Source organism: Alternaria dauci, chromosome 7 (genome assembly GCF_042100115.1).
Source record: "Alternaria dauci strain A2016 chromosome 7, whole genome shotgun sequence".
Classification (NCBI taxonomy): Eukaryota; Fungi; Ascomycota; class Dothideomycetes; order Pleosporales; family Pleosporaceae; genus Alternaria; species Alternaria dauci.
In genome coordinates this window covers 1,670,659-1,695,144 of record NC_091278.1, presented here as the reverse complement: position 1 = coordinate 1,695,144, position 24,486 = coordinate 1,670,659, and the positions used below count along the sequence as shown (strand labels likewise).

The 24,486-nt window shown below is 51.8% G+C and overlaps 7 protein-coding genes across 7 annotated transcripts; 4 read left to right on the top strand and 3 right to left on the bottom strand.

Annotated features, from left to right (window-relative positions):
- Nucleotides 1–463: 463 nt before the first annotated feature.
- On the top strand, nucleotides 464–1,430 carry ACET3X_007692 (uncharacterized protein; the record flags this gene model as incomplete). Its single annotated transcript, XM_069453866.1, has 2 exons — nucleotides 464–818; nucleotides 871–1,430. The coding sequence occupies 2 exons, from the start codon at nucleotides 464–466 to the stop codon at nucleotides 1,428–1,430; spliced, it is 915 nt and encodes a 304-aa protein (XP_069304855.1).
- A 5,226-nt stretch (nucleotides 1,431–6,656) lies between these two features.
- ACET3X_007691 (uncharacterized protein) lies at nucleotides 6,657–8,045 on the bottom strand (the record flags this gene model as incomplete). Its single annotated transcript, XM_069453865.1, has 4 exons — nucleotides 6,657–6,930; nucleotides 7,342–7,711; nucleotides 7,764–7,957; nucleotides 8,005–8,045. 4 exons carry the CDS (start codon nucleotides 8,043–8,045, stop codon nucleotides 6,657–6,659), a joined length of 879 nt encoding a protein of 292 aa, XP_069304854.1.
- A 1,624-nt stretch (nucleotides 8,046–9,669) lies between these two features.
- ACET3X_007690 (uncharacterized protein) lies at nucleotides 9,670–12,589 on the top strand. The gene is made up of 2 exons (XM_069453864.1): nucleotides 9,670–10,047; nucleotides 10,121–12,589. Exons 1-2 carry the CDS (start codon nucleotides 10,000–10,002, stop codon nucleotides 12,383–12,385), a joined length of 2,313 nt encoding a protein of 770 aa, XP_069304853.1. The 5' UTR covers nucleotides 9,670–9,999; the 3' UTR covers nucleotides 12,386–12,589.
- Nucleotides 12,590–14,297: 1,708 nt separating this feature from the next.
- On the top strand, nucleotides 14,298–14,823 carry ACET3X_007689 (uncharacterized protein; the record flags this gene model as incomplete). Its single annotated transcript, XM_069453862.1, has 2 exons — nucleotides 14,298–14,346; nucleotides 14,402–14,823. 2 exons carry the CDS (start codon nucleotides 14,298–14,300, stop codon nucleotides 14,821–14,823), a joined length of 471 nt encoding a protein of 156 aa, XP_069304852.1.
- Nucleotides 14,824–15,596: 773 nt separating this feature from the next.
- Nucleotides 15,597–16,401, bottom strand: ACET3X_007688 (uncharacterized protein; the record flags this gene model as incomplete). Its single annotated transcript, XM_069453861.1, has 2 exons — nucleotides 15,597–15,789; nucleotides 15,845–16,401. The coding sequence occupies 2 exons, from the start codon at nucleotides 16,399–16,401 to the stop codon at nucleotides 15,597–15,599; spliced, it is 750 nt and encodes a 249-aa protein (XP_069304851.1).
- Nucleotides 16,402–18,712: 2,311 nt separating this feature from the next.
- Nucleotides 18,713–20,736, top strand: ACET3X_007687 (uncharacterized protein). Its single transcript, XM_069453860.1, has 3 exons — nucleotides 18,713–19,018; nucleotides 19,072–19,400; nucleotides 19,450–20,736. Exons 1-3 carry the CDS (start codon nucleotides 18,896–18,898, stop codon nucleotides 20,189–20,191), a joined length of 1,194 nt encoding a protein of 397 aa, XP_069304850.1. The 5' UTR covers nucleotides 18,713–18,895; the 3' UTR covers nucleotides 20,192–20,736.
- A 12-nt stretch (nucleotides 20,737–20,748) lies between these two features.
- Nucleotides 20,749–21,461, bottom strand: ACET3X_007686 (uncharacterized protein; the record flags this gene model as incomplete). The annotated part of the gene is made up of 4 exons (XM_069453859.1): nucleotides 20,749–20,774; nucleotides 20,877–21,038; nucleotides 21,088–21,259; nucleotides 21,363–21,461. The coding sequence occupies 4 exons, from the start codon at nucleotides 21,459–21,461 to the stop codon at nucleotides 20,749–20,751; spliced, it is 459 nt and encodes a 152-aa protein (XP_069304849.1).
- Nucleotides 21,462–24,486: the final 3,025 nt, after the last annotated feature.

Below are 24,486 nucleotides of genomic sequence, written 5' to 3'. Positions count from 1 at the left end.
CCATGCTCTGGGTCGAAGACATGTCCTCCAAGCCCCCATGCACCTCCATGCCAAGCTTGACCATTCGCTTTCTACGTCAAGCCAAGATGTGGATCGGCCTCCAGACCCGTATAGTGTAGCATTCGGATCTCTGTGTGGGTGATAGACTGGTAATAGACCGGTCGATGTACCTGCGGCTGCAGCCATGAGGCGTTTTCTTCCAGTCTCGGCGGTCAGATTTGCGTCGATGTCGGTAGATGAGCACCGAGAGGAACAGTCTTCAGTGATAGGATGTCATTCCGGTAAAATATAAAGAGGCCTGCAGACTGTATGCAATTACCTCCATCTAGCATCCAGCATCTCGGGACACTCACTGAACACCAGTTCGGACCGCAAACCCCAAGACCTCTTTACAGTCTTTCAAGTCAACCCTACAATGGCTGCTCGTGCCTATGCTCTTCTGCTTCTTGGAGCTTCCGCCGTCATGGCTGGACCCCTCGCTCCTCGCCAGGCAACCGTCACCGTCACTCACACTATGGAGGCTGCCCCTGTATCCACCGCATGGGACGCCGGTGCCGTTCGCGAGTTTCCCATCCACGCTTCTTGCAATGCCACTCAGCGTAGTATGATCAAGAAGGGCCTTGACGAGACCATGACTATCGTTAGCCACGCGCGCGACCACATCCTGCGCTACGGTAACTCCTCCGAGGTCTTCACCAAGTACTTTGGCGAGGCACCAACTGGTGAGCCACTTGGCTGGTTTACCAAGATTGCCAATGGCGATAAAGCCGGCATTCTCTTCCGTTGTGACAACATCGATGGCAATTGCGACCAGGAGGGTATGTACTGTCTCCAAATGTTAAGCCGATGTCTTTACTAACCCAACAACAGGCTGGGCTGGCCACTGGCGTGGCTCCAACGCGACCTCGGAGACCGTCATTTGCGACCGGTCCTATGAGGTCCGTAGGCCTCTCTCGACCATGTGCATGCTCGGATACAACGTCGCCAATGGTGCCACCAACACATTCTGGGCCTCTGATCTGCTCCATCGTCTTCTTCACATTCCCCAGATTGGCGAGGGTGTCGTCGAGCACTACAATGACGAGGAGGAAGAGAAATACCCCGGAACCATCGCCCTCGCCAAGAACAACTCCACATACGCCGTGAGGAACAGCGACACTCTTCAGTACTTTGCTCTTGAAGCTTACGCCCACGACATCGCTGTTCCTGGTGTTGGGTGCGCTGGTACCTACACTCCTGTCGAGGAGGAGTCTACAGCTGCTACCACCAGCACTGCTTCCGCTACCGCTTCCGCATCTGCCACTCCCGCGCCGGCCTCCGCTTCAGCTACATCATCTGCCGCTGCCGCGCCTGCTGAGGCTTGCGAGCCTCACGACGACCACTGGCACTGCCCTCCCGGCGTCCCTGAGCCTACCTCTCCCCCCGCCTAAGCTTCGCCTTGCTATGACGGCCGCAAATACAGCTACAACTGACGGATCTGCTTGACTTTGTCATCCAGTTTCTGCATGAATCAAAAGAGATTACGATAAAAATTAATGATAATTCATGTCCCCTCAAAATATTGATTGACCCGTGCTTGGAATTGTAGTGACAGGCACGTTGGCCGGATCGTTCCTATAGACCCAGACATTTCTACACCAACATCTTCACTCTAACTGCATTCTAATTCCAAGAGATTCAAGTGAAGTATACTCGTCACTCTCTGCGACTCGACTCGACTCTACGATCGCATGTTTCCCTTCTCTTCAGTTTATAGTGATGTTGCCCGAAATGTTGTAAAGTCTGGGCGTCAGAACAATCGTGCTACTGTAACAAGACTCTACGTAGAGCATACATCCGATCAAGGTCAACGGACTTCAATGTTCAGGAGACTCGTTTTTACGAAGTCAGATTAGCAGACACCAGGCTTAGGAGAGCACGATGACTCAAAAGAAAATGGAATATTGGAAAGTTGTCAGAATCGATGTCATTTAATGTAAAGATGCTAAGCAAGAAATGCTAAATGCTAGGACCTGCTCACCGCCTGCGAAGTAATGTTGTGTAACAGAAATTTCGCGTCCAATGAATCAGCCCTATCGTCTATCGTCCCAATTGACCCTCTTCCGCAAGGTCATCACCCAGCTAAGGAGCCTGTACTTGCTCCTGGGAAGCCAAAGGCTTCTGCACGATTCGAGTAAGATATGGCTCCTCGTTTCGCAATACCAGACTAGCACCCGGCCGAACCTTCCATGTCTCTTTGGGGTTGAGGATGAAGTCAATGGTATCGGTCACACAACAGTCATCAGTATCCGCTCTTATGTAGTACCAGGCCTGCGGACGAGTTGCTTCGCGGTTCGGCGACTTGAGACAGAATTTGATCTAAAACAGGCTAGGTGTCAGCATGTTGCTTGTCATCACCACTACCATGCTGTGATCGACTTACCCCGTATGATGTGCTTGGCGGGAGCTGGTGTCTGTACATGACCCATTCCGCCATCCCTGTGCCTAGCCCGTAATGGCTGAAGGCAAGGTCTACGGCGAAGTAGAGACCAAGAACACCCGATATCAGTACGGAGAATGCACACCAAAGGCAGCAGAAGGTGGTTGCTCCTCTCACGAATGATCTCCTGTCGTACGATGAGTCTGTTCCGGACGAACCCTGAGCTCCGTCTAATTCGCCCCAGAAGCCGTATTTCGATTCGTCGTCATTGTCGGTGCGAGGGTAAAGCAGCTCATAAGCGTCGGTATCGCTAGCCTTCTCGCTGAGCAGAGTGTCATGATCTCTCGGTTCGGAAGCAGTCGTATGGTTGCAGAAGTGTGCAAGCAGAGAGGCAGATTGAGGCAAGGTGACGTCTTTATCTGCGTGAGGGATCGACATTGTGGTCAATGATATGATTTTAATGCAAAGGATGCGTATGGGTTATGCGTAATTTGACAAGCCAAGACTGATGAATACAGCGGTGCCAATTCGGACGATTTGGATGTTCTGGACGAGTTATCAACAAAAGGATAGAGAGCTGGAAGATAGCAACATGTTTTTATTGTGTTCCCACAATGCAGCACGGCCTTTTCATAGAGCGAGAAAGTGCGTTGATGCTGTGCAAAAAAAATTATAGAAGGTACATCCCGGTTGGTCGCACTAGGGTAATTGTTGCAAAGAGTTGCAGTTTAGCGTCCGCAGGTATGACCGTACGTGTGGAAGTGTCGAGTCATAGAAAATCCAAGACCAGAAAGAAGCAGTGAGCACTGCAGAGCAAGTCAGAAATAACACATCTCACATGTATGGGCCTTCAAATGTGTGTAGTTCGATCTCAGAATCATCCTGAGATTCTGAATAACGATCCAAATGGTTGACCGTCTGCGCATGACCATCATCGCTAGGAGATGGCTTAAAGCTTCCAAATCCACCTGAAATAGCCGGCGGGAGGATCCTAAGCAGACTCTCCATGGCTGGTATGCCAGCAAAAGTAATTGCCCCTTGAGGTGGTTGTCCTTGCCATATGGAAGATCGAATGTGGCCATGAGCTATCGAGCACGTTTGAGCTTTTTGGTTAAGTGTGGAGAGCTAGATGTCATCTTGCAGGTTGGCCAGGCTGAGGTTCTTGTCTGACAAATGTTGCGATTGGTACCGGTCCATCGAGCGGCGGCGCAGGGTCGAGAAAGCGGCCCGCTGCATCCTGCAGCGCGAAGATGCACCTTCGAACACTGGAAGACCGGAATTACTGTCAAATACGACAGTATTGCGTAAAAAGCAACTCAATATTCCAGATGATGTAACATGAAGCTGTTCGGCTTCGGAGATTTACTATATGCAGGTGTCAGCGCGAACCACGCTAGCGTTAGCGTATCCTCGGATCCCCAAACCATGACCGTCATATATCATGCTATGCCCCGCCTGACACCTGCTGTGCGCTTCCCAGACCCTCGACCAAAAATCTCATCCTCCCGAGGAGGCACTTACAACATTTTCACATAATGACGGCCCAACCGAAACCAGAACCTTGATCATCTCCATACATCATTATCGCGAACACGTCCAATCGGCCTCCCGGATCTAACTGCCTCACCACACCTCGGTGCACTCGTCTGTCATCCTTATCGTGTCTCTATCGCCAATCCCCACGCCCTCTCTCATCTCGTCAAGACCGGACATGCCAACCCCCCATCTTCCAAAGACATGTCTTCGGAACCTTCCATAACTTCAACAGATGGGTCTGAGATGCGCAAAATGTAATCCCTATTCTACAGGGTTTCGACAATCTTTTCCCCCGAACCCGACCTTTGGCACAGGATTCTCTCAATGTGGATACCTTGGTATGAAGGTACTTCGATTGGTCCATGTCAATCAGGCTTGCTACCAATGACAGGTAGCTAGGTACATTGTGTCTCGCCCATGAAGACGCGTTTATACTGGAAGAACATCTGGGGTACAGGGCATTCAACTGCGGACAAATGTGGCAAAAGGAACTTGGACGAGGTGGCTGATGGATCGTGGTGAGTTGGGTCACTTTCCGCGTTAGGTCTATACGGCTGAAGAGAGTACCTAGGTACTCGCTAGCCGAGCAATCCGTTGTGTTACCACGTCGTCTGTGCAAGAGATCTTTGAAGCGAAGTTGTCTAGTCGACAAGCTGAGACTGCGAAAATCGAATATCAAGAGTCGAGCGTCGATTTTCATGAGTAGCGTGTTGGGTAGCTTCTCAAACGGAGTAGAATTACGACGGTGGTATCGTCTACGCACAAACCCATTAGTATCGGACTTCCTTCTTGACGAATCGTTCTGGTCGGCGGCTGCTTGGAGGGCTATAGTATGGCTGGCGATGGTCGAGTGGGCAGAATTCGATGGCAGCAGTTAGATGCGAAAGAGATGGGGTCCGTTATAGCGATGAGGAGTGGATGACTTGTAAAAACGCATCGCATCCGAGCGGTGCCCAGATGTGCCAGTTTTGGACTTCAAAGGTCTGCAAGGAAGCCGCAAGAACGTCAAACCTTGCTCATAACGAAGATACATGCTCTATCTCTCGAACATTCCGCGGGAAAACTGGGAAGGCGTAGGAGCACTGAGCGTGATCGAACACCAAGGGGTTCCGGATCCGTGCCGCGTAGCCACACCTCATCACCCGCGTAAACATTGTCTCATTCCTGTACTGGGTCACGAACATCGCGGATTAAACGGTGTCCCACTGCAGATATCGCTACATCGGGCCGTCACGCCAAGCAGTACAGAGCAACGATAGTACTGGAGTAAATGACAGTCCACTGCCTGTCCATTTCCAACCATCACAACGCTCATCTCGATTATTATTCCCAGTTTTAGCACAACAATTTTCTATCCAATCGCTAGTATCAGCTGTTATTCCAAACCAGTAGCGTCATACTGTTCGCACACTCCAAACGACGACCGATTGCCGCACAGTATACTAATTTTCTTATCCGGCACCGCGGCAATTTCAAAGCCATTCCAGTCATTATCCTGATGATCTCCGACATTAAGAGTGGGGTTGGCAAATATCTCTCCGTGGTGGCATAGTAGTCGATGATTCTATAGAGGCATGAGCCTATATCTACCCACTAGATTTGCCCCGGGAATACTGATCTACAGTGTTTATCATAGATAGCTCTACTAGTTATGTCTGATGTCAAATCTGATCTTTGGAACTTCTCTTCAACGAGAGATAATGAGTGATATATGTTAGGAACTTGATGTGTGCATCATAGCCAGACATGACACAATTTCTCAGACAACAAAATTTGAAGGATGAAAATATCCGTTGATCATCGGCCCAAGCTTCTCTTTCCACCTTTGTCACCTACAAAAGACCGGACGAAAATTTTGTATCCAAAACGGTCCATGATCCTCGTCCTGATTTCAAAGCCACACACCGTCTGCCATAAGCAAAATTGAAGGAACGGTCCGAAATGGTCGCAGATCTCTTGATCCGGAAGCCTCAGCGCTAGAAGGGGACGTTTGGCCCCTCGTTTGTATGACCGATGGATAATAGGGAAGGCCTGAGTCATGTACAATCTCCGGCTTACGTGCGTGCGCCACACTGTGGACCGTTGCAAACGCCTTCTACGCAGCCAGGGTTACACGCCGGGATAATGTGGCTACGTGCAGCTCCAGCTTCGGTATAGCTGTATAAGACGTCATTGGAGGGTGGTGTAAAAGTCCAGGGTACAGCTTCGAGGCACAAGATGGATCAGAACGAATGCATTTGTTTAGTTCAGACTGAAGGGAAAAAATTGAAAATCCATTCGCTGGTTGTCATCGCTAGAATTACTACACAAATGAATAAGAAAGAGAAAAAGAGCCCTCAACGGACAGAGTTCATAAGTGAACCGGAGCAAGTTTCCCATTGGCTGGAGTGCGCCAGGTATAACTTTGTACTATGCGGCTGCGCGGCTCGACATGATGGGTGAATCATGCTGACCCCGCATCACGTCGACGGTTGACTGCAGATGTCGTGAAACACGTTGTCTTAGCCAAGACAGGCGTTTGTGCGCAGGTCTCGTGCAGGATTATCCTTTGTTGTACGCGCGTAGGATGATTCACAAAGAGCTGACGAAGCTCGGTGTGAATTTCAGGCGTATGCATGCGGCGGCGGCGATGCAGGTGCTGGGGTGGAATGTAGAGCGGCGATAAGAGGCTTGGGACGGCAGATACAGGAGCGGACACTTTTCAGGACGAGACAGGCAGACCGCTCGCCATGCGGAAGAGCTCAAAAGCGAGTCCGGGCGTCTCTCGCACCACCATCTCAACGTCGGGGCGTAGCGAGAGGCTGGGGTTGGCACGGAAAGTCTGGATGATAACATCTCGCAGACCACGATCAGTGTGGAAGGTAGACTCGTACGCCTCTTGGCAAGCCTCTGGGAATTCGGCACCGCTGACGTGCAACTCGACCTCTTCTGCGAATTTACTACGCGCAAGCGCTTTCAAGCCTGCGATGCCGTACCTGCCGTAAACCGTTAGCAAACAAGCCCTAAGTGCGAAGTGCGTGATGCATGATAGGCGCGTGATTGGAGAGTGTTGTACGCTGACGCGGACAGTTTCGAAAATGCAGCCATGGCGGCTTGAAAACCACAAAAGACGATTGGCCGATCTGAAAATCGTACACAAGCAAAACAGAAGAAAGGGCTGTGTGCAAAGGCAGAGCGGAGGGTGCGTCTCGAGGTGTGATTGGCAAGGCGTAGTGCTGGTGACGCACATCGCGGGGTTTGTCGGTGATTCAAACCGCCGTGTCATGCGCTGCTCACCCTAGCCATGGGAAGGACTGCTGCAGGCGCAGATGAACACCCCCCGCAACCCAAGGCGCGCATTTAGGCAAAACGTAGAAAAGAAAAGAATGACGAAGAGTGGTACGTACTTCTCAGCGATGGCATAGACCTTGGCGTGTGTGACAAGATGCGTCGTCTCGATGTCAAACTCGGTCTCTGATTGCTCGCTTTGTGCATCGTCATCCTCGAAGAACTGATCGGCCATCGGTGTGTCGGGCCTCTTGGTGGATGCATCAATATTCTGGAACATGGGCTCGTCTGCGGGAGGGGGCAATGGCATCGAGTTGTTGGCTGCAGCCACAAGCGCGAGCAGCGGATCCTCTACTTGGGTGAGATTAAGCTGCTTGGGTGGGCTTCTTCTCTTGGTGATGGAGGATCGTAGGGAAGTAGGGCGGTTAGACCGTTGTGAGGAGCGGCGCGAGAGTGACTTCTTGCTAAGGTAGTCCATGTGATAGAAGTCTAGAAGCAATTAGCACGATCCAAGGACCCGCCCTCTCACACCAATACGTACAGTGAATCATATGGTCAACAGCCTCTGCATCATCTTCGGTGAGGTCGATGACTCCGGTCTCTGCCTCCCTGAAGCCATTGCGGCAGGCTCCCTCGAAGAAGGTAGATCTGGTTGCAAGGAGTATACGGTGAACTGGATATCTTTTCGCGCCACAAACAATGGTCAGATCTGAGTATTGTCCGCATTGAAACAGTCTAACAGACTTAGCTGGGGATTAGAAGGGCAAAGATGTGTGACTTACGAGGCCAGAGCCGACTTGAGTTCGATCATTGGTGCGTCCATGATGATGGTGATGGTGTTGTGTAATGTGTGAAGGGTAATAGAGGTGGGTGTGAATGGGGTTCTTGCTGTTACTTGGACAGACGGAGCTGGCGGGGGAAGGCTTCTTGAAGCAAATGCTCGTGAGACCCTGTTGTGGAAGAAAGGAAAGGCCAACGTTCACAGGCGTGACGATTTTGACGTTACGCAAGAACGCGTAGGGGGTACGTAGGGGTCGGCCGCTGATCGCGGAGGCGCCGCGCGAATCCGAGCAACTGGTAAGGCTGAGGCAAGGGTACCGAGATCGCCAGATGCAGGCAAACTTATACTGTGGTCGATGCAGCCGGGCTAAACGTATGCCGAGATTACTGGTTGCTCGGAGCTTATATGTATGGAGAGTTGTTTAGGTATTGCAAATCGAGGTGGGAGCAGAAGATGGGACAGATCTGGGAGGACTGTTCGCGCTCTTGTAGGCATGCAGCCGTCGGTCCAGCCATGGCACGCTGGCGTCACTTGTGGATGGCGCACTCATCTCAATGACATGGGCGGTTGCATAGACCGCTTCCAGACAAGTCACAGGGTGTCCCTTCGCTCTTGGACGGCCCAAAATTTGAGCTGACACGCAACGCTTCGTCCAGAGGACTCTTGTGGCTTGGCGCAAGTGTAGCGCGGGCTGGGCTAGAACAAACCGGGCGGTCCATTGTGAGGGCATCGTGGGAAAGCAGGGTAGGCAGTGTCACGCGAAAGGTTATTGCTCTAGTGGCTGCAGCGCGATGCCGACGGCGACGCTCTGGGTGGATGCGAGGCGCAGGGGACGTCGAGTAGCGGCCGAGCAGCGCAGCTAGAGTCAAATGACCAGGAAATCCGGGAGGGCATGCGAAATCATTTTGCCCTGCGCATGAAAAGCTACCGCTGGTACTGACTGACTCCAGACGGTCGGCGAAACGCGCTGGCCGCCCTCCGTTATGGAGACGAGCCACAGGGACGGGGCGGAGGATTCCGTTGTGGGCTGTGCGGGGACCATGTTGAGAGGGAAACCTCCCGCCGGTGTTGCACGACGACGGAGCCACCAAGACTTTGACGTTTGGCAGGATATCTGCTGGGTTGTGTTCTGGGCCCACCACCGACGGCGATCTGCGCTGCTTTGGGACGCCGCACCAGAGCAGAGAGAACTGCTGCGGCACGGCCTCGCAGCCGAATCTTGTGCTTCTCCTAGGAAAATGCAATGGCAAGTAAGGTTATGTTCGGGCGAACTTGTCTACCCCGGTTTCAAGAGCTGGCAAGTCTCCGTGGGAGCATCTTCGAACGGCGCAGTATCACATACAGCATGTCGATTAATGCACACCTCGCGGACCCTGGATGCTGTGGCTCAGCGCCTCGCGTGGCAGGATACGAGAGCGAGGACTCGCGCATCCAAGTACCAGGTCGATGGTAAGGAAATGTGCGATTGTCGTGAAATGGATCTTGGGCCAGATGCATCGTGCCAGGCAAGCGAGAGCTGAAGCAACAGTTAGGGTTCGCGCTATTGGTGAAGCAGAGGCTCAGCCGCAAGCCACTCGAACGAGTACCTGAAAGCCAAGCCAGGCAACACGTGAGGTAACACGTGAGGGAACAGCATGCGCCCGTGTTGACAAGAACAAAAGAGCATTTTCATGTCTGGTGTTGAGTTGCAGAACCATGTCCCGAACAGGAAGCAGGCGCATCCGGGGTGAGGCTGACATAATGGGAGAGTGACATGGATGCGTCGGCTACAGCTGTCTCGCCAAAGGCTGACGTCGTCAATCACCGAGCTCTGTCTGTGACAAGCAACTCAGTGCACTCACTCGGCAACGCCCAAGCAGTCGCGATATCCGTCGACACCGCTCGCTGTGAACTTGATGCGCGCAACTCTCGCCTCTATCTAGTGCTCGTTTCCTTCTCTCCTCGCCACTGCTAAGACGTCCGACCACCAAAGGAGCAACCCCGCGCTACCTCAACCATGGCCGACTTCAAGTTATCAGCCACCCTCCGCGGTCACGAGGACGATGTACGTGTTGCACTCACCATCAAACATGTCAAGTTTCTGCTTTGGGCAGAGGCACTACTAACATGACGTGCAGGTCCGAAGCGTCGCATTCCCCTCGGCTTCCTCAATCGTCTCGGCGTCGCGAGACTTTACAGTACGCGTCTGGACACAGCAGTCAGCGAGCCCGCCAACATGGGACAGCACCATCAAGACGCACGGCAAGGAATTCGTCAACTCGCTCGCCATCGTACCGCCCACGTCGTCGTTTCCCGAGGGCCTGGTCGTGTCGGGCGGCAAAGACCAGATCATCGACGTGCGGCGGCCGAGCAAGAACCTCGACGACGATGCAGACGCTCTTCTGATCGGACATGGCAACAATGTATGCGCGCTCGATGTGAGCGAGGATGGCAAATACATTGTCAGTGGCAGCTGGGACATGGAGGCGCGGCTATGGCAAGTAGGCAAGTGGGGCGAATCTACAGTGCTGCAGGGCCACTCTGCATCCGTGTGGGCTGTCCTTGCTTACGACAGCAACACCATCATCACTGGCTGTGCAGACAAGCAGATCCGCATATTCCAGCCTTCAGCCTCCGCATCGCCCGTTCGCTCCATCCAGGCACCTGACGTTGTTCGTGCCCTCTGCCGACTGCCTCCGCACCATCCCTCGGGTGCCCAGTTCGCATCCGCAGGAAATGACGCCGTTATTCGCCTGTGGACACTCAACGGACAACAGGTGGCGGAGCTGCACGGTCACGACAACTTCATCTACTCTCTGGCTGTCCTCCCCAACGGCGGCCTGGTGAGCGCCGGCGAAGATCGGACAGTACGGATATGGGAGAACAACGAGTGCATACAGACCATCACCCACCCGGCCATCTCAGTATGGTCCGTGGCTGTATGCAAGGAGAACGGCGACATCGTCACTGGCGCGAGCGATAAGCTTGCTCGTGTCTTTACTCGGGACCAGTCTCGCTTTGCTGCTGAGGCGGAGATCCAGCAATTCAACGATGATGTCAAGGGCTCCTCGATACCACAGCAGACCGTGGGAGACATCAACAAAGAGCAATTGCCCGGCCCGGAGTTCCTCACACAGCGATCGGGCACCAAGGAGGGGCAGGTTCAGATGATCAAGGAGATGAACGGCAACGTTTCTGCGTACCAATGGTCCGCAGCTGCCAACCAGTGGGTCAATGTTGGAACAGTTGTCGACTCGGCGGGGAGCGGTGGACGCAAGATCTCGCATGCCGGCAAAGAGTACGACTACGTCTTTGACGTTGACATTGAAGACGGCAAGCCTCCACTGAAGCTACCTTACAACCTCAACCAGAACCACTACGAAGCTGCGCGCAAGTTCATCGAAGACAATGAGCTTCCGCTCACGTACCTCGACCAAGTCGCAAACTTCATCATCCAGAACACACAAGGTGCAACGCTAGGCCAAAGCAGTGCACAAGGCACGGATCCGTGGGATTCGGAGGCACGGTATCGGCCCGGCGACGCCAACCAAGTCGCGGCCCAGCCTCCACCAGCGCCACCAGCCACGAATATACTTCCGCAAAAGGACTATCTGCCAATCACAACTGGAAACCACAAGGTCATCTTCAAAAAGCTTACTGAATTCAATGAGGCCTTGGTGAACGAGGGACACAAGGGTATCTCGCTGAACCCGCCCGACATCGAGCAATTGAACGCGACCGTCACAGCGCTCGAGAAAGGGAATGGCAAAGGCATCGACATAACAGGCGTAGAGCTTCTTATCAAAGCGGCAACACAATGGCCGGTGGAGAAACGCTTGCCTGCACTGGACCTGTTACGACTAGTCCTCGCTTTCGAGGAACCAGCAACATTCCTAGTGTCGCCCGAGCAAAACCTCTTGCCAAACCTTCTTGAGTCAGGCGTGTTCACAGAATCCTCCCCGCCCAACAACACAATGATGGCCATACGATGTCTTAGCAATCTCCTTCAAACCGAAAAGGGAAGACTACTTGCCAGCACAGAGTTTGATACCATTCATCCACTAGTATCGCCTTTCCTGACATCAACGAACCGAAACTTGATCATTGCGCTCACGACGCTCTACATCAACTACTCGGTACTACTCAACTCGGAGAACAATGCGGACCGTGCGCTTTCACTGCTGGACGATTTATCCAAGGTCCTCACCACGGCTAGTGACTCTGAGGCCGTGTATCGAGCGCTTGTGGCTACAGGCACTTTGCTTTGCCTAGGCCCTGACTTCTGTGAGGCTGGTAGGGACATATTACAGATAGGCGATGCCATCACCCGCGCCGAACAGAAGGTCAAGGAACCACGTATTCGGAACGTGGTCGCTGAGATTCGGCAGAGGCTACAAGGCTAGAGAAGGAGCCATGCTTCCAATGCGTCATTGCTCATTCTTTAGGAACAACAGATTGTTGGCGTACCCATTTTAGCAAGTCGCAGAGATATTAGGAGCGTTCAATGCATTGTTTAGGGTGTATATGATGGAGCGACACGGTAAGTGTCGGCCTAGCGAGGCAGGATGCATTCATAGCAAATAATTCACTCAGAGACGACCAGTCCACTTATTCACAATACATGTCTCTAAGTTGATGTTGTCTCCAGCACTATGTAGCATTGCAACCAATGCGAGGAAGCCTATGTCTCTCTGGTTTATGTGACCGTGCCTATAAGTAACTACAGTGTTCGCAGGATGTTTATGGTGCCTTGGGTCAACACAACTCGCCTCTCCCGCCGCACATTTCCCCCGGATCTTCATAATCAGGACACTAGGTCGGCCTGCATCTGTCGGTTACGTCAATCTGCGCCACTCTGAGCCTCGTACAATGCAGGTCATGTTAGCCGTGGAAGCAGTCGGGACCTAACAGAGTTTCTTTTCAGTCTCTGTACTCCGCGATTGTCGCAAGTGCATCTTGTGCGCTTGCGATGATTTGCGTTCTTCATGTAACACGCTGGATATGGCTTAATGCCGCGTCGTTCGCGACCGACCGCTGAATGTATATTTTGTTTTCGTCGGTCCTTTCTCCGAAGGTAACGGTCATGCACTAGATCTCAGATCGATGTGCAGCTGCATTGGCTATGCGTTCTTTCCTTGAGCGGTTTGGGCTGCGCGGGCAAGCATGTGCCCTGCACTCCTCTCACCGTTGTTGACCCTGTTCACTAAACTGCAGGTGGGTGCAGACGCAATTTGTTCGCCCAACGCTCTTCGTGAGAGAGATTGGTGATGGGACGAGAGGAAATGACAAGGTCCACGTCATTTGCCTCCTATGACTCGATTAGACCGTCGTCTCCACTCATGGCTAAATCAACCCAACGAGTCGCTAGTATCCAAAGCTGGTGAGGCAAATTGACGGCGTGGAATCAACCTCGGCTTGACCTCGGGCGAAAGAGAGAACAGGAAGTATGTTGTCGAGTCAACCTGGTTCTTCGTCACCGTGTCTACAGATAAATGACGGTGAGCCCAAGGTATTTGAACACGTAAGTGAACTAACACTGCCCTTGGCCGATGACCATGGTTCAGTGATTGAGTGGCTGTTTGAGCAAGTGCACGCTGTTGTCGGTATGTCGGCGTTTGCAAAACACCGACTCGTCACACTTGCCAAGAATTGTCTTGCGCGGCCTCAGCGTTATGGAGGGGAGAGACAGAGGCTGGGAGGGCGGTGAGGCGAAGATATGGTGGATAATTCTCTGCATTTGTAGTACCGCTGGATGTGGTGTGGTCATTTGTGGTGCAGTGCGAAGTGTATGTGTGTACGGGGTGCATGCGCGCTGGAGCCGGGGAAAGGCGCTTATAAGGATTGGGTTTAGTGGGCTTTCATGGGTGTGTGTGTGTGTGGGAAAGCCTGTCGAAGACGGAATCGCCAATCTTGACTTTGCGGGTACATCACCCCAGACGAGCGTACTAATGAAGAAGAAAAGATGTCCATATTCTTATAGGCGCTACATACGACATGGAACAACGAGACGGTGTCAAATTACACTCTGACGCTTCCAATATCGCTGACGTCAAGACATTGGTCAGAACGAGGTCATGGAGGCATCATTACTGAGCCGTACTTTAAGCAAAGCGAGTAAAGCGTAGAAATTTGGATCAAGAAGGTTCATTTAACATGAATGTCTGCCGTCTCAACCCTGCATCTATCACTACAGATCAACTATATCTAGCATTGACGAGTCTCTACGACAACCCCTGCTAATGTCAACTCCTCAGCACCTCACAAACACAGACTGAACTGTAGAATAATCGCAGATATTCGGAACACAGCCCCAACATGTCGGGAAAGAACGAGCAAGGAAAGATGGACGTTACCCAAAAGAACGGTGCGCAACCTCATTCTATCATAACCATTTTGAACTGTCCACTAACACTCCTCAGTCCTCAATGCCCCCCTCCACAAACACTCTTCCGAAGCCAAGGCGCCGTCAAATCTCCCCTCCTCAGTCAACGCCGGGATGTGCACAAGCAAAAATCCCATCGCCGCCATCCTCACAAACGGATTCCTAGACTTCTCATCCTCCAACGGTATCGATCTTCGAAAAGCGGGCGTGGGTCCAGGCCAACGATTCTGCCTCGAAGCTTCCACGTGGAAGAGCGCCGCGGATAAAGGTATTGGAGAGGTGCCAAGGGTAAAGCTGGAAGCGACGCATCAAGGCGCCTTGAAGAGTGTGGATCTCAATACATTGAAGAAGTGGGCGGCAGAGCAGGACAACCAGGGTCAGGTTGTGCTGCCTGGTGAGGGCAAGGAGCGGTTTGCGAGGGAGAGTTCACAAATTGGAGGTAAGGAGCCAAGGGCTTGATGTTGAAATCATAAGCTCTTCAACCAATCTGACTATTATATTAAAACTGGGGAAGAATATCATGTACACAACTAGTTGTCTAAGACAGTAAAGTATTAGTAAATATATTTCTAGTTCTTGCAGAACATGTTGTAGACTGTAGGGATACAGTAGATTTCGCTATACCTAGCAACTGGCATCATCATGTACTTGAACACCAATTGAATAACTACCGCAAAATAAAGATTAAGCAGTAATCCAAACCAAGGGCGATATTCCCCCCTTATTTGTCGTATTGTGAAGTGGTAAGCAACCAAGTTAGCAATGGTGTTATGGATCGTATTCGCATCAGCCATGAGCCATGGGCCGTTATTCTAGTTGATTGTCATTCTGCAGCATGTGTGCATACTAAAATTCAGGCAGAAGACGCCAGGATGTGGCTCCGCACCTGGGCTGTTTATACCAAAGGAGATCCAAGTCCATCATGGCTTGAAGGAGTCCGGTCTCTTGATTGCAACCACTGTGCGATACGGGTTGTGCAGTACCTGGACGGACTGAACAGTGGAAAGACGCAGTGTTGCGCGATTTGAAGCAGGATTCCCAGATAGCGATATGAAACTGATCGTGTTGTATTTAGAATGCCCAGCACCAATCCTCATTTCCCTGTATCATAATCCCTCTTCTTTCCGTACTTCCCAGACCAGTTACAGGCTGTGCGAATCGAACTGCTACACATGAAGAACGACAGGAGAGCTAGGTCAAAAACGTGGTTGAGAAACTGCACATTGCGGAACCTAGCAGTACCATCCGCCATCAATTGGCACAGCCGTTCCGGTCATGAACGAAGACGCGTCCGAGATCAGGAACTCAATAAGCGGTGGGATTTCCTTTTGGTGTGCAGTTCTTCCAAGTGGAAGGAAAGAATAATCGACAGGCCCGCCTATGTTTTCATACGTTTGTCGCAACATCGGGGTGTCGACTGGTCCACTGTGCGCAGTTAGTATGTATATACCTCGACAAGAATCTCTGTATGTCTACTCACGGGCAGAAGCAATTCACCCTGATCTTCTTTGGTCCTAGCTCTTTTGCCGCACTTCTTGTCATTCCGACAACAGCATGTTTGGAGGCGCAATATGCCAGCTGTTTCGGCGCACCAATGAGACCTAGGATGCTGGATGCGTTGATGATGGAGCTTCCTTCATTCATGTGTGGCACCTGGGCGCGCAAACAGTTTCGCAGACCTGTAACATTTACTCCCATGATAAAGTCCCAGTCGTCGTCCTCTATCTCTTCAATGCTGGCGACTGCACTCTGACGGCCAGTTACGCCTGCAAGATTGGCTGCACCATCCAGCTTCCCGAACTTCTCGACTGTGTTTGCGATCCAGCTGTCCACGTCGGCGCGCTTTCTGACGTCGACAACCTGGATCATGACTTGTGCACCGAGTGCCTGAAGCTCGCTTTCAAGGTCCTTCAACGGCTTCTCTTGCACATCAGCGAGCGCGAGCTTGACTCCTTTGCTAGCGAAAAGGCGGGCAGTTTCAAGCCCCATCCCGGACGCGGCTCCAGTAATGGCGATGACTTTATCCTTGATAGACATGACGACTATTACGTGCGAAGCACCTTTGGAACTGTGTATTAACTTGAAGATTCGTGGTGATTTGGAGGTTGTCAGCGGTACGAAAAGCTCTCTTGAATAGGCGACCGAGACGGAAAGAAACTGAACGACCAGAGTACTGTCTATTTGTAGAAATATGTAAATAAGTACACGGTATGTCGTGGCCCGGCTATCCGAACCTATTAGAATATCCTATGGTGATTCGGCCCATTGAATTGAATGGAGAAAGGAAATCCTTTTCCGGTATCGCTCTGGAGTAATTAGGCAGCAGTGAGGTGTCGAAGTTGTCAACTACCTACCTAGATGGGTACCGTCCTTGCGTTAACGCGATATCCCCGCAGGGGACGGTGCGAAACTTACAACACAGCGAGGGCAGTTGTCACACATCGTATCGCGACATTACGATCTACTGCAGGGCATTATGACCCCTGTTGTAGCTTGCGTAGTTCTGGAAAAGGAATATGGTGACGCTTGGGGCGGGGCGGCAAATGCCCATGACTCAATACACGATAACCTCGGGGGCGGAAGCGGCTCCGCCTGTCGACCTACCAACCTCTCAGGATTTCATTTGGTTTTGACTTGCATTCTACACACATAATTGGATACGCCGCAATCGTAGCAGGTTATAGGTCTCTATTGCGTCCTCATATTCGCCGTTAGGTTGGTTTGGACGACGACAAAGGTTTCGATAGGTATGCAACGGACGGAACATCCCAACATGCGGTCGCTTCCCAGCCTGTGGGATGATGATTCAGCCAGTTCCATGGTGAGAAGAGATGTGTCAATAATGGAATTACTGTGGCATCCCGTCCTTAATGTTGAGGCACGTCGATCACTACCTACGTACAGCGTAAGAATGGAATGGCGAAGCAGCAGGAAACACATTCCTGACCCTGGACTTCACGTACCAAGTGTGACAGCTCGCGAAATTGAACTTATACATTGCTATATCTTCTCACTGCCTGGTATGAAAATACAACAAGTCTCAAGGTCGAGTTGTCCATCATGCGAACTTGGATTGTTGCAAAGATTCAATACGCTGGCGTAGTAATCTTTCTCTTTATCCCCAGCGCTGCAGCTGTAGACAGAGGTCGGCTAGAAACCTGTCAGTATCACTTGGTAAACTAACACATATCCCGAACTGACCCATCAAGCGAGTAAACCACCAAGTTGGGTGACCTACAGTCCACCACCCATATCCAGCGCCACTACAACCACCTCGTCAAATATCACTTCATCGATTGAGTCTCTTGAGTCTCCGACAGCCATATTTAGCGACGTTCCTTCGGCCTGGTCCAACAATCCTTCAATTGGACCGTTGACCATAACCTCTGTAGCAGGCCCAGCCACCAGCCCAAGTCTCGTTCCGGGCACGACTCTGACAACTTCACCTTCGCCTTTCCCAAGCTCACCATCATACACGTTCTCCATCGAGATAAGTAATCAACGCCAACACGTCGGCCGATGGTATGGCCGTTATATATCTAGCGACATAACCAAGCTACTCAAGGACCGCTGCGATGATGACAAAACAGGCGCCAACACCTGCACGATTTCAAAGGGAACATTCGATAACATCGAGTACTCGAACCAAGCCGGCATAATAGAAAAGGGCATACAGTTTGTCGAAGTAAACGTTGAGAGTGACTACATTCCCGGGAAAAACGAAGGAGGGGTTGACTACAACGGAAAGTTGCTGCAGAATGCGTTCATAGCCCAAGTCGCCGATACGTTTCAGAAAAGCGGCGAGGACGAGAAGAACTGTTATAGATTCGATCGGAGATCGACAATGTGCACGTTCTGCAAGATCTGTATTCCCGATGGAAGGGATCGCGTGATAAGGTGGTGTAATGCACCCGAGTATGTTCGAGCAAGCGTCAGGAACAGTGAGGGGAAAGAGGTTGCGCACATGAAGGTTGTGCTCAAGTTTACGGGTACGACAGACAAGGGGAGATTCGATTGCACGGCGATCAAGGAAAGTGTCGAGCGAAGCGCGCGAGTTGACAGGGTGAGAGAAGTGAAGGAAGCGGTTGGTGGAAGAGAGGCCGAGGCTAGAGCGACATGTTCAGGAGACGAGGTTACCGGGAACTGTCCCGACGATTGCGTGTACAAGCTGGGCCCATGTTTCAAATAACATGATGAATGGAGATGTTTCAGTCGGATTTGCACAAGGTCGAGTGGTGGATATGTCGTGTTGGTGATGGCCCCTGGCATGACGCAGCAGTTCCGTCGGACCCCCGAGATGTCGTTTGGTGGGGCACTGACATTCTCCCACGAAATGCAACACGCGCCTGTCACACGTATCACTGCCACGTCGGTCATACTCGCGCATCGCTCCCGTTCTCAAAACTGCGTCCGTCAATCCACATTCTCCAAAATAGGACGCAAACACAAAGCGCATCGCCAACAGGCGCAGCAAAACAAGCCGTGGCGCAACGCGGAAAAAGGTCGCAAAAGCAAAGGCAAAAGAGGCAGCATGGGCCAAGATGAGTCGCGGGTGAAAGACCCTACTGCGCCACCTCAAACTCTACAAGCACGTACTTTGGAGGCGCTGGCACAGTACATCAAGGATGGGCGTGCGCAAAAGATTGCTGTTATGGTGAGTTGAGACGCGATGGGCCGGTTGACCGCGTGCTGGCTGACGTCGGGCAGACAGGTGCGGGCATAAGTACTTCAGCCGGTATCCCAGACTTCAGATCCCCAGAAACCGGCCTCTACGCCAACCTCAGTCGCCTGAACCTGCCCTATCCCGAAGCCGTATTCGACATCGATTTCTTCCGCAAGACTCCGGAGCCCTTCTACGCCCTCGCTCAAGAACTATACCCCGGAAAGTTCAGGCCGACGATAACACATTCCTTCATAAGCCTGCTGCATCAAAAGGGGCTGCTGTTGAAGCTGTTCACACAGAACATCGACTGTCTGGAGCGCGAGGCTGGAGTCCCTGGCGACAAGATCATAGAGGCGCACGGCAGTTTTGCGTCGTGAGTGCACCCGCGGGAATTGAATTGAAGCAAATCTGACCCGGCATAGGCAATGTTGCATCGACTGTAAGAAGCCATATCCCAAAGAGCGCATGAACGAAGCCATCCGCAACAAATCAGTGCCTCACTGTGTCGATTCGTCATGTAATGGCCTCGTCAAACCCGAAATCGTCTTCTTCGGCGAACAATTACCCTCCGTCTTCTTCGAAAATCGTAGCCTCCCCGCGCAAGCCGATCTGTGCATAGTCATGGGCACGTCGCTCAGCGTACATCCCTTCGCTTCGCTGCCGCAACTCTGTGAAGATAGCACCCCGCGTCTGCTTATAAATTCGGAGAGGGTTGGCGATATGGGCGAACGGACCGACGACGTGCTCCTACTGGAAGATTGCGATAGCGGCGTGAGAAAGCTCGCCGAGGCCTGCGGGTGGCTAAGTGAGCTACAAGAGCTCTGGGCTTCCACGGCACCGGCGCCTGATGAAGATCCAGTGGCGCCCAAGGAACAAGTCAAGAAGAGCCACGATGAGCTGCTGGAAGATGAGGTCGACAAGCTTACGCGAGAGGTGGAGGAAAGCTTGAGGTTGAACCGGGCAGAGCATGAATGGCTTGAAAACCACGTTGATAACAAACTGGCAAGGAAACACGACGAAGACCAGGGCAGAGAGAAGTCTGCGACTGAACTGCAACCGACTGTCGATCCGGAATCTAGTGCAGGTCATAGCGAGTCAAAAACGGACCCAGGAGGCGATGGGCTTGCCCATGTATTTCCCCACTTGAATAAGTCATCGCTTTAGATATGGTGTCATGTACGAACGCATTGGATGTAGATACACGATCTCACGATCACGAATTACGATAGCGTTGTATGCAAGGCGACAAGGCCACCCGTTCCTCTATACCCTACCAGCAGCCTGCAACACTAACACCTTGCTCTAGGATAATACACCCAAAAACAGTGAACACGAAAGGATGGACTACGACCGAAAAGGCCCAAGACACAAGCTTTGGTTTGCACACGAAATGAAAAGTCACAATACATCGCCTGGATCAAAAAGCTAGAATTGCATGCGAAGAAATGTCTGGTGCACGACTTAAGACGTTCTCGGTTATACCTTTCCAGAAACTGAGTATGACGTGAAACATGAAAATAGACGAGCGAGGTGTTCGGTTTCTGCGTGGAACGGAAAGACATATTGGTTCGGTGGCCCGAAGACGACAATGAGTACGCCAGGCACATGTTGGTCGCGCTGTTGGTTGATATTGAATCGAGGACGCAGTAGAAGGCAGCCTAGGTCAAAGTAGTAGGAAAACCATAGTCTAATGGACTAATTATCATACGGTGCGAGATGTGCTAGTAGTTCGTTTTCTGGCGATCATCTATTCGAGCAATTAGCGCATACGTCCTTTCCGTCTTGTTATGGTCGTCTGTCCATATTCTCGTGTCCTTGAACCAACAAAAATAGCAAAACGAAGACTCACAATTCGCGCCCATGGCTTTCCTAAGCTTCAATGTTACTGCCTCTTCGTCCAAGTCCTTCTTGTCGCCTGTCTGGATCTCTACAGCATAAGTCCGAATGACCTGCTTGACCTGTCCACTCTGGAAACTCATCTTGGCCTTGCGCATCACCTTTGTTTGGGGTCCTGCAAACGTCTTAGTAATCTCAAGAGAGGAACGAGGAACATGACCGACCTTGCCAAACAACAAAAGCAAACTTGACACGTTCACTGTATTCGTCATTCCCTAGCTTCATGCGTACGTAGGCGTAGGCAGCTTCGTCGTCGCCGAGACTCTCGGTCATCTCGGCAATGTCACCGCTTCCTGTGCCGGCGAGTTTGAGGCTATCTGAAGTTGCGGATGCATACTACACGGTAGTCAGTCATCCCCTTGTTCGCACTGCAGTCGATGCCTTGATTGATGTCTGGTCGGACGATACCTCATCAACGCAGCCCCGGAATACCGTGTACCTTCAAGATAAGCCACGTGGTCTCGGATTTGTCTGAACGCACGTCTTCGTATGCCTGCGCAATCTCAGGATCGCTGAGGATATCGGATGGAGCAGGCATGGTGAGAAGTAGCTTTTACTATCGCAAGCTGTGGGAGGACAATAGCAAGGGTGAGGCGAAGTGGAAGGGGAGTTTTGAGGAAGTTGGGATGGCGTCTCAGGGCCTCGATGCACGCTGTACTAACTCAGGCTAGTGCGGGGAAGGGGCGCCAATGATGTCTGCATCGGTGTGGATCTGAGATTTTGAGGTTTAGTGGCGCGCGACACCTCGTCTTCCCTCACCGTCCATTTCGGCCACGCTCGTCGGCACAGCTGATAACAGTTGCGCAGACATTGTTGGGCTAATAATGCTCGGGACACGCATGGCTCGCCATATCGCCTGCCATGAATTCTCCACTTTGTGTGGTGCTCCTTACTTCGACAAGGCAACACAGATGCTCAGCAAATTGAGCGATATCGTTGTGCATGGTCCTGCAGCTTGAATAATTCCTCATGCTGCGAAATGCCTTGGGCGTCTTGGGCGCTCTTCGGTGTCCCGGTGACGTCGCTTTTTTTCCAGCTGCCGTCGGAACTGAGCCCCACTACGTTCGGAACGAGAAATTTTGGCATCTGTTACCAGTCATCATTCCAAGGTTCTAATGCGCACTCGCCATCCCCGCATACCAAATGTCAACCTCACGAAGCCCTCGCTCCAGCTCACCCCCACACGTTCTTTGGTGCAAGTCGCTGCATCAGAAGCCCGCCGCTCTCCGGTTGCCACGCTGAAAACACCGATTTCCTTCTTCACGCCTACAACTTCTAGACTCGTCGAACAGAATACGCCCGCCATCTCGAGCATACGCGATCGCTTCCTCGCAAATATGCCTGAGACTAGCGTTCAACGTGTAGACCCCCAGAAGTTGGGGAGGATCACGTTTCAGAAGTCGGAAGACTTGATTGACGAATGGGACATACAATACGATGACGCAGAGGGTGAGGCTGATGCCCGAACGCTGAAACAGGCAGCCAACGAGCTTGTAAACACGAATACTCCCGTCGCGTTTCCCACAGAGACTGTATATGGACTCGGCGCGGATGCCACAAGAAGCGCAGCTGTGAAAGAAATATTTGCCAGCAAAGGACGACCGGCCGACAACCCCTTGATCGTACATATACATTCGCTACCCCAGCTTCGAGCGCTACTGCTGGGTAAGCTTGATTTCGTAGGCGACGGAAAAGATGCTGGAAAAGACCCCATACCAGAAATCTATAGACCGGTGATTGAGCGCTTCTGGCCTGGACCTCTTACTATCATCTTGCCGGCTTCCGAGAACTCGATCCTCGCACCAGAAGTTACAGCCGGTCTTCCTACCTTTGGCGCACGAATGCCACGCTCCATCATCGCTTTGTCCCTTTTGCGGTTATGTGGTCGACCACTTGCTGCACCCTCCGCAAACGCATCTACACGACCTTCGCCGACCGCGGCGGAACATGTCTACGATGACCTCAACGGAAAATTAAATCTGATAATCGATGGTGGGCCGTGCGAAGTGGGTGTAGAGAGTACCGTCATAGACGGACTGTCAAGTCCACCGGCAATACTGCGGCCGGGTGGCGTCACGGTAGAGCAGTTACGACAATGTCCTGGGTGGGAGAATGTAGTCGTTGGATACAAAGACAAACAAGCGGAAGATTCGAGCAAACCACGCGCACCTGGGATGAAGTACAGGCACTACAGCCCGAAAGCGTCAGTGCTGTTATTTGAGGCAGGCGCAAGTCAGCCCACATCTGGCGAGTTGAAGAGCAAGAGACGCATTGGCATCATTCGGACCAAGAGCTGGGATAGCGTGCTGGGTATAGGTGCCGAAAAGGTGAAGACATTGGATGCGAACGGGCCAGTAATCTGCGCTCCACTGGACACAGTATCTTCTCTAGACGCAAACGACTCGTCGTCGCGTATCTCGAATCTTCTGCGGTCTGTCGCTCAACACCAAATACCGCATGCAGATCATTATATCGTCAAGCCCGAAGCGGTCCAGGTGTGGGAGATCAACCTTGGCGCAAAAACGGAGGATGTTGCTAGAGGCCTGTTCTCGGCACTGAGGGAACTCGACAAGAAAGGCGTACAAACCATTTATGTAGAGGGCATCGATGACAGTACAGGGGATGATATTGCGGCAGCAGTCATGAACCGGCTCAGGAAGGCTGCTGAGATCAGGACGTGAGAGAAGGCTGATGATGGCGTATATGCTGGTTGAATGAAGAGACTTCCATTGTGCATCATTCACGCCCCACTAGTGATTGTTGTATGTCAATGAACAGCAACACAAGACGTATTCCGCACATCAATGGACAAACAGAAGACGTACTTGACGAGTATGAATGTCTGTTTGCAATAAAGCGACTCTTCCGCAGCTTGTCGCCCTTGTATCTTCTGCGACATACACAAAATCTTCTTGGTATATTGCAACCACGTTAGCGTTGCTATCATGTCAACTCGTCATGTCTGTCTCTGCATGATTGCGCTACTAGCGAATAGTGGTATAGCCATACCCCACGATGAAAGTGTTCTGCCTAACTCCACAGTTATCGGTCAGCAGCCTCTAACCAACATCTCCACCAAGACGGTCTTTGTCACGGTTACATACACAAGCTACACAACTGAATGGCCGTCTGGTGTCACATCTGTCGTCTTGCCAACCTTTATTTACAATCCCTTGCCAAGTTCCTCGGGTTCCGGGAGTCTTCCAGTTTCAGACAGCACGACAATAACTAGGACATTTACTACGCCTGCTAGCCCTACCGGTCTGACAGATACAAGCACGACGTGCTCGCATACAATGTCGCATATTGTACCTGGTAATTCGCCCTGGGTCCCAAAGTTGCCTTGGATAACGCCATCAGGAGGGTTCAGGAATATTTCATCCTTGCCTGTCACATTCGTCAGTGCAACAAAATCACCTACTTTGCTAATGTCTACCATGTCCAAGATGCCAACTTCCAGCTCTGTGCTTCCCGTTCCCATCGTCTCTGGACCTGATTCTTCCGAATTCAACTGGCCTACACGCACTGATATCACCCTGAGAAGATCAGCCACTGCTGCTCTT

Excerpts from the sequence above, each read along its gene's own strand:
- ACET3X_007690 (XM_069453864.1), top strand. The coding sequence starts at position 10,000 with ATGGCCGACTTCAAGTTATCAGCCACCCTCCGCGGTCACGAGGACGAT. Across the intron at positions 10,048-10,120 it reads TCCGCGGTCACGAGGACGAT|GTCCGAAGCGTCGCATTCCC; the intron begins GTACGTGTTGCA and ends CATGACGTGCAG.
- ACET3X_007687 (XM_069453860.1), top strand. The coding sequence starts at position 18,896 with ATGGGCCAAGATGAGTCGCGGGTGAAAGACCCTACTGCGCCACCTCAA. Across the intron at positions 19,019-19,071 it reads CGCAAAAGATTGCTGTTATG|ACAGGTGCGGGCATAAGTAC; the intron begins GTGAGTTGAGAC and ends GACGTCGGGCAG. Across the intron at positions 19,401-19,449 it reads GCGCACGGCAGTTTTGCGTC|GCAATGTTGCATCGACTGTA; the intron begins GTGAGTGCACCC and ends GACCCGGCATAG.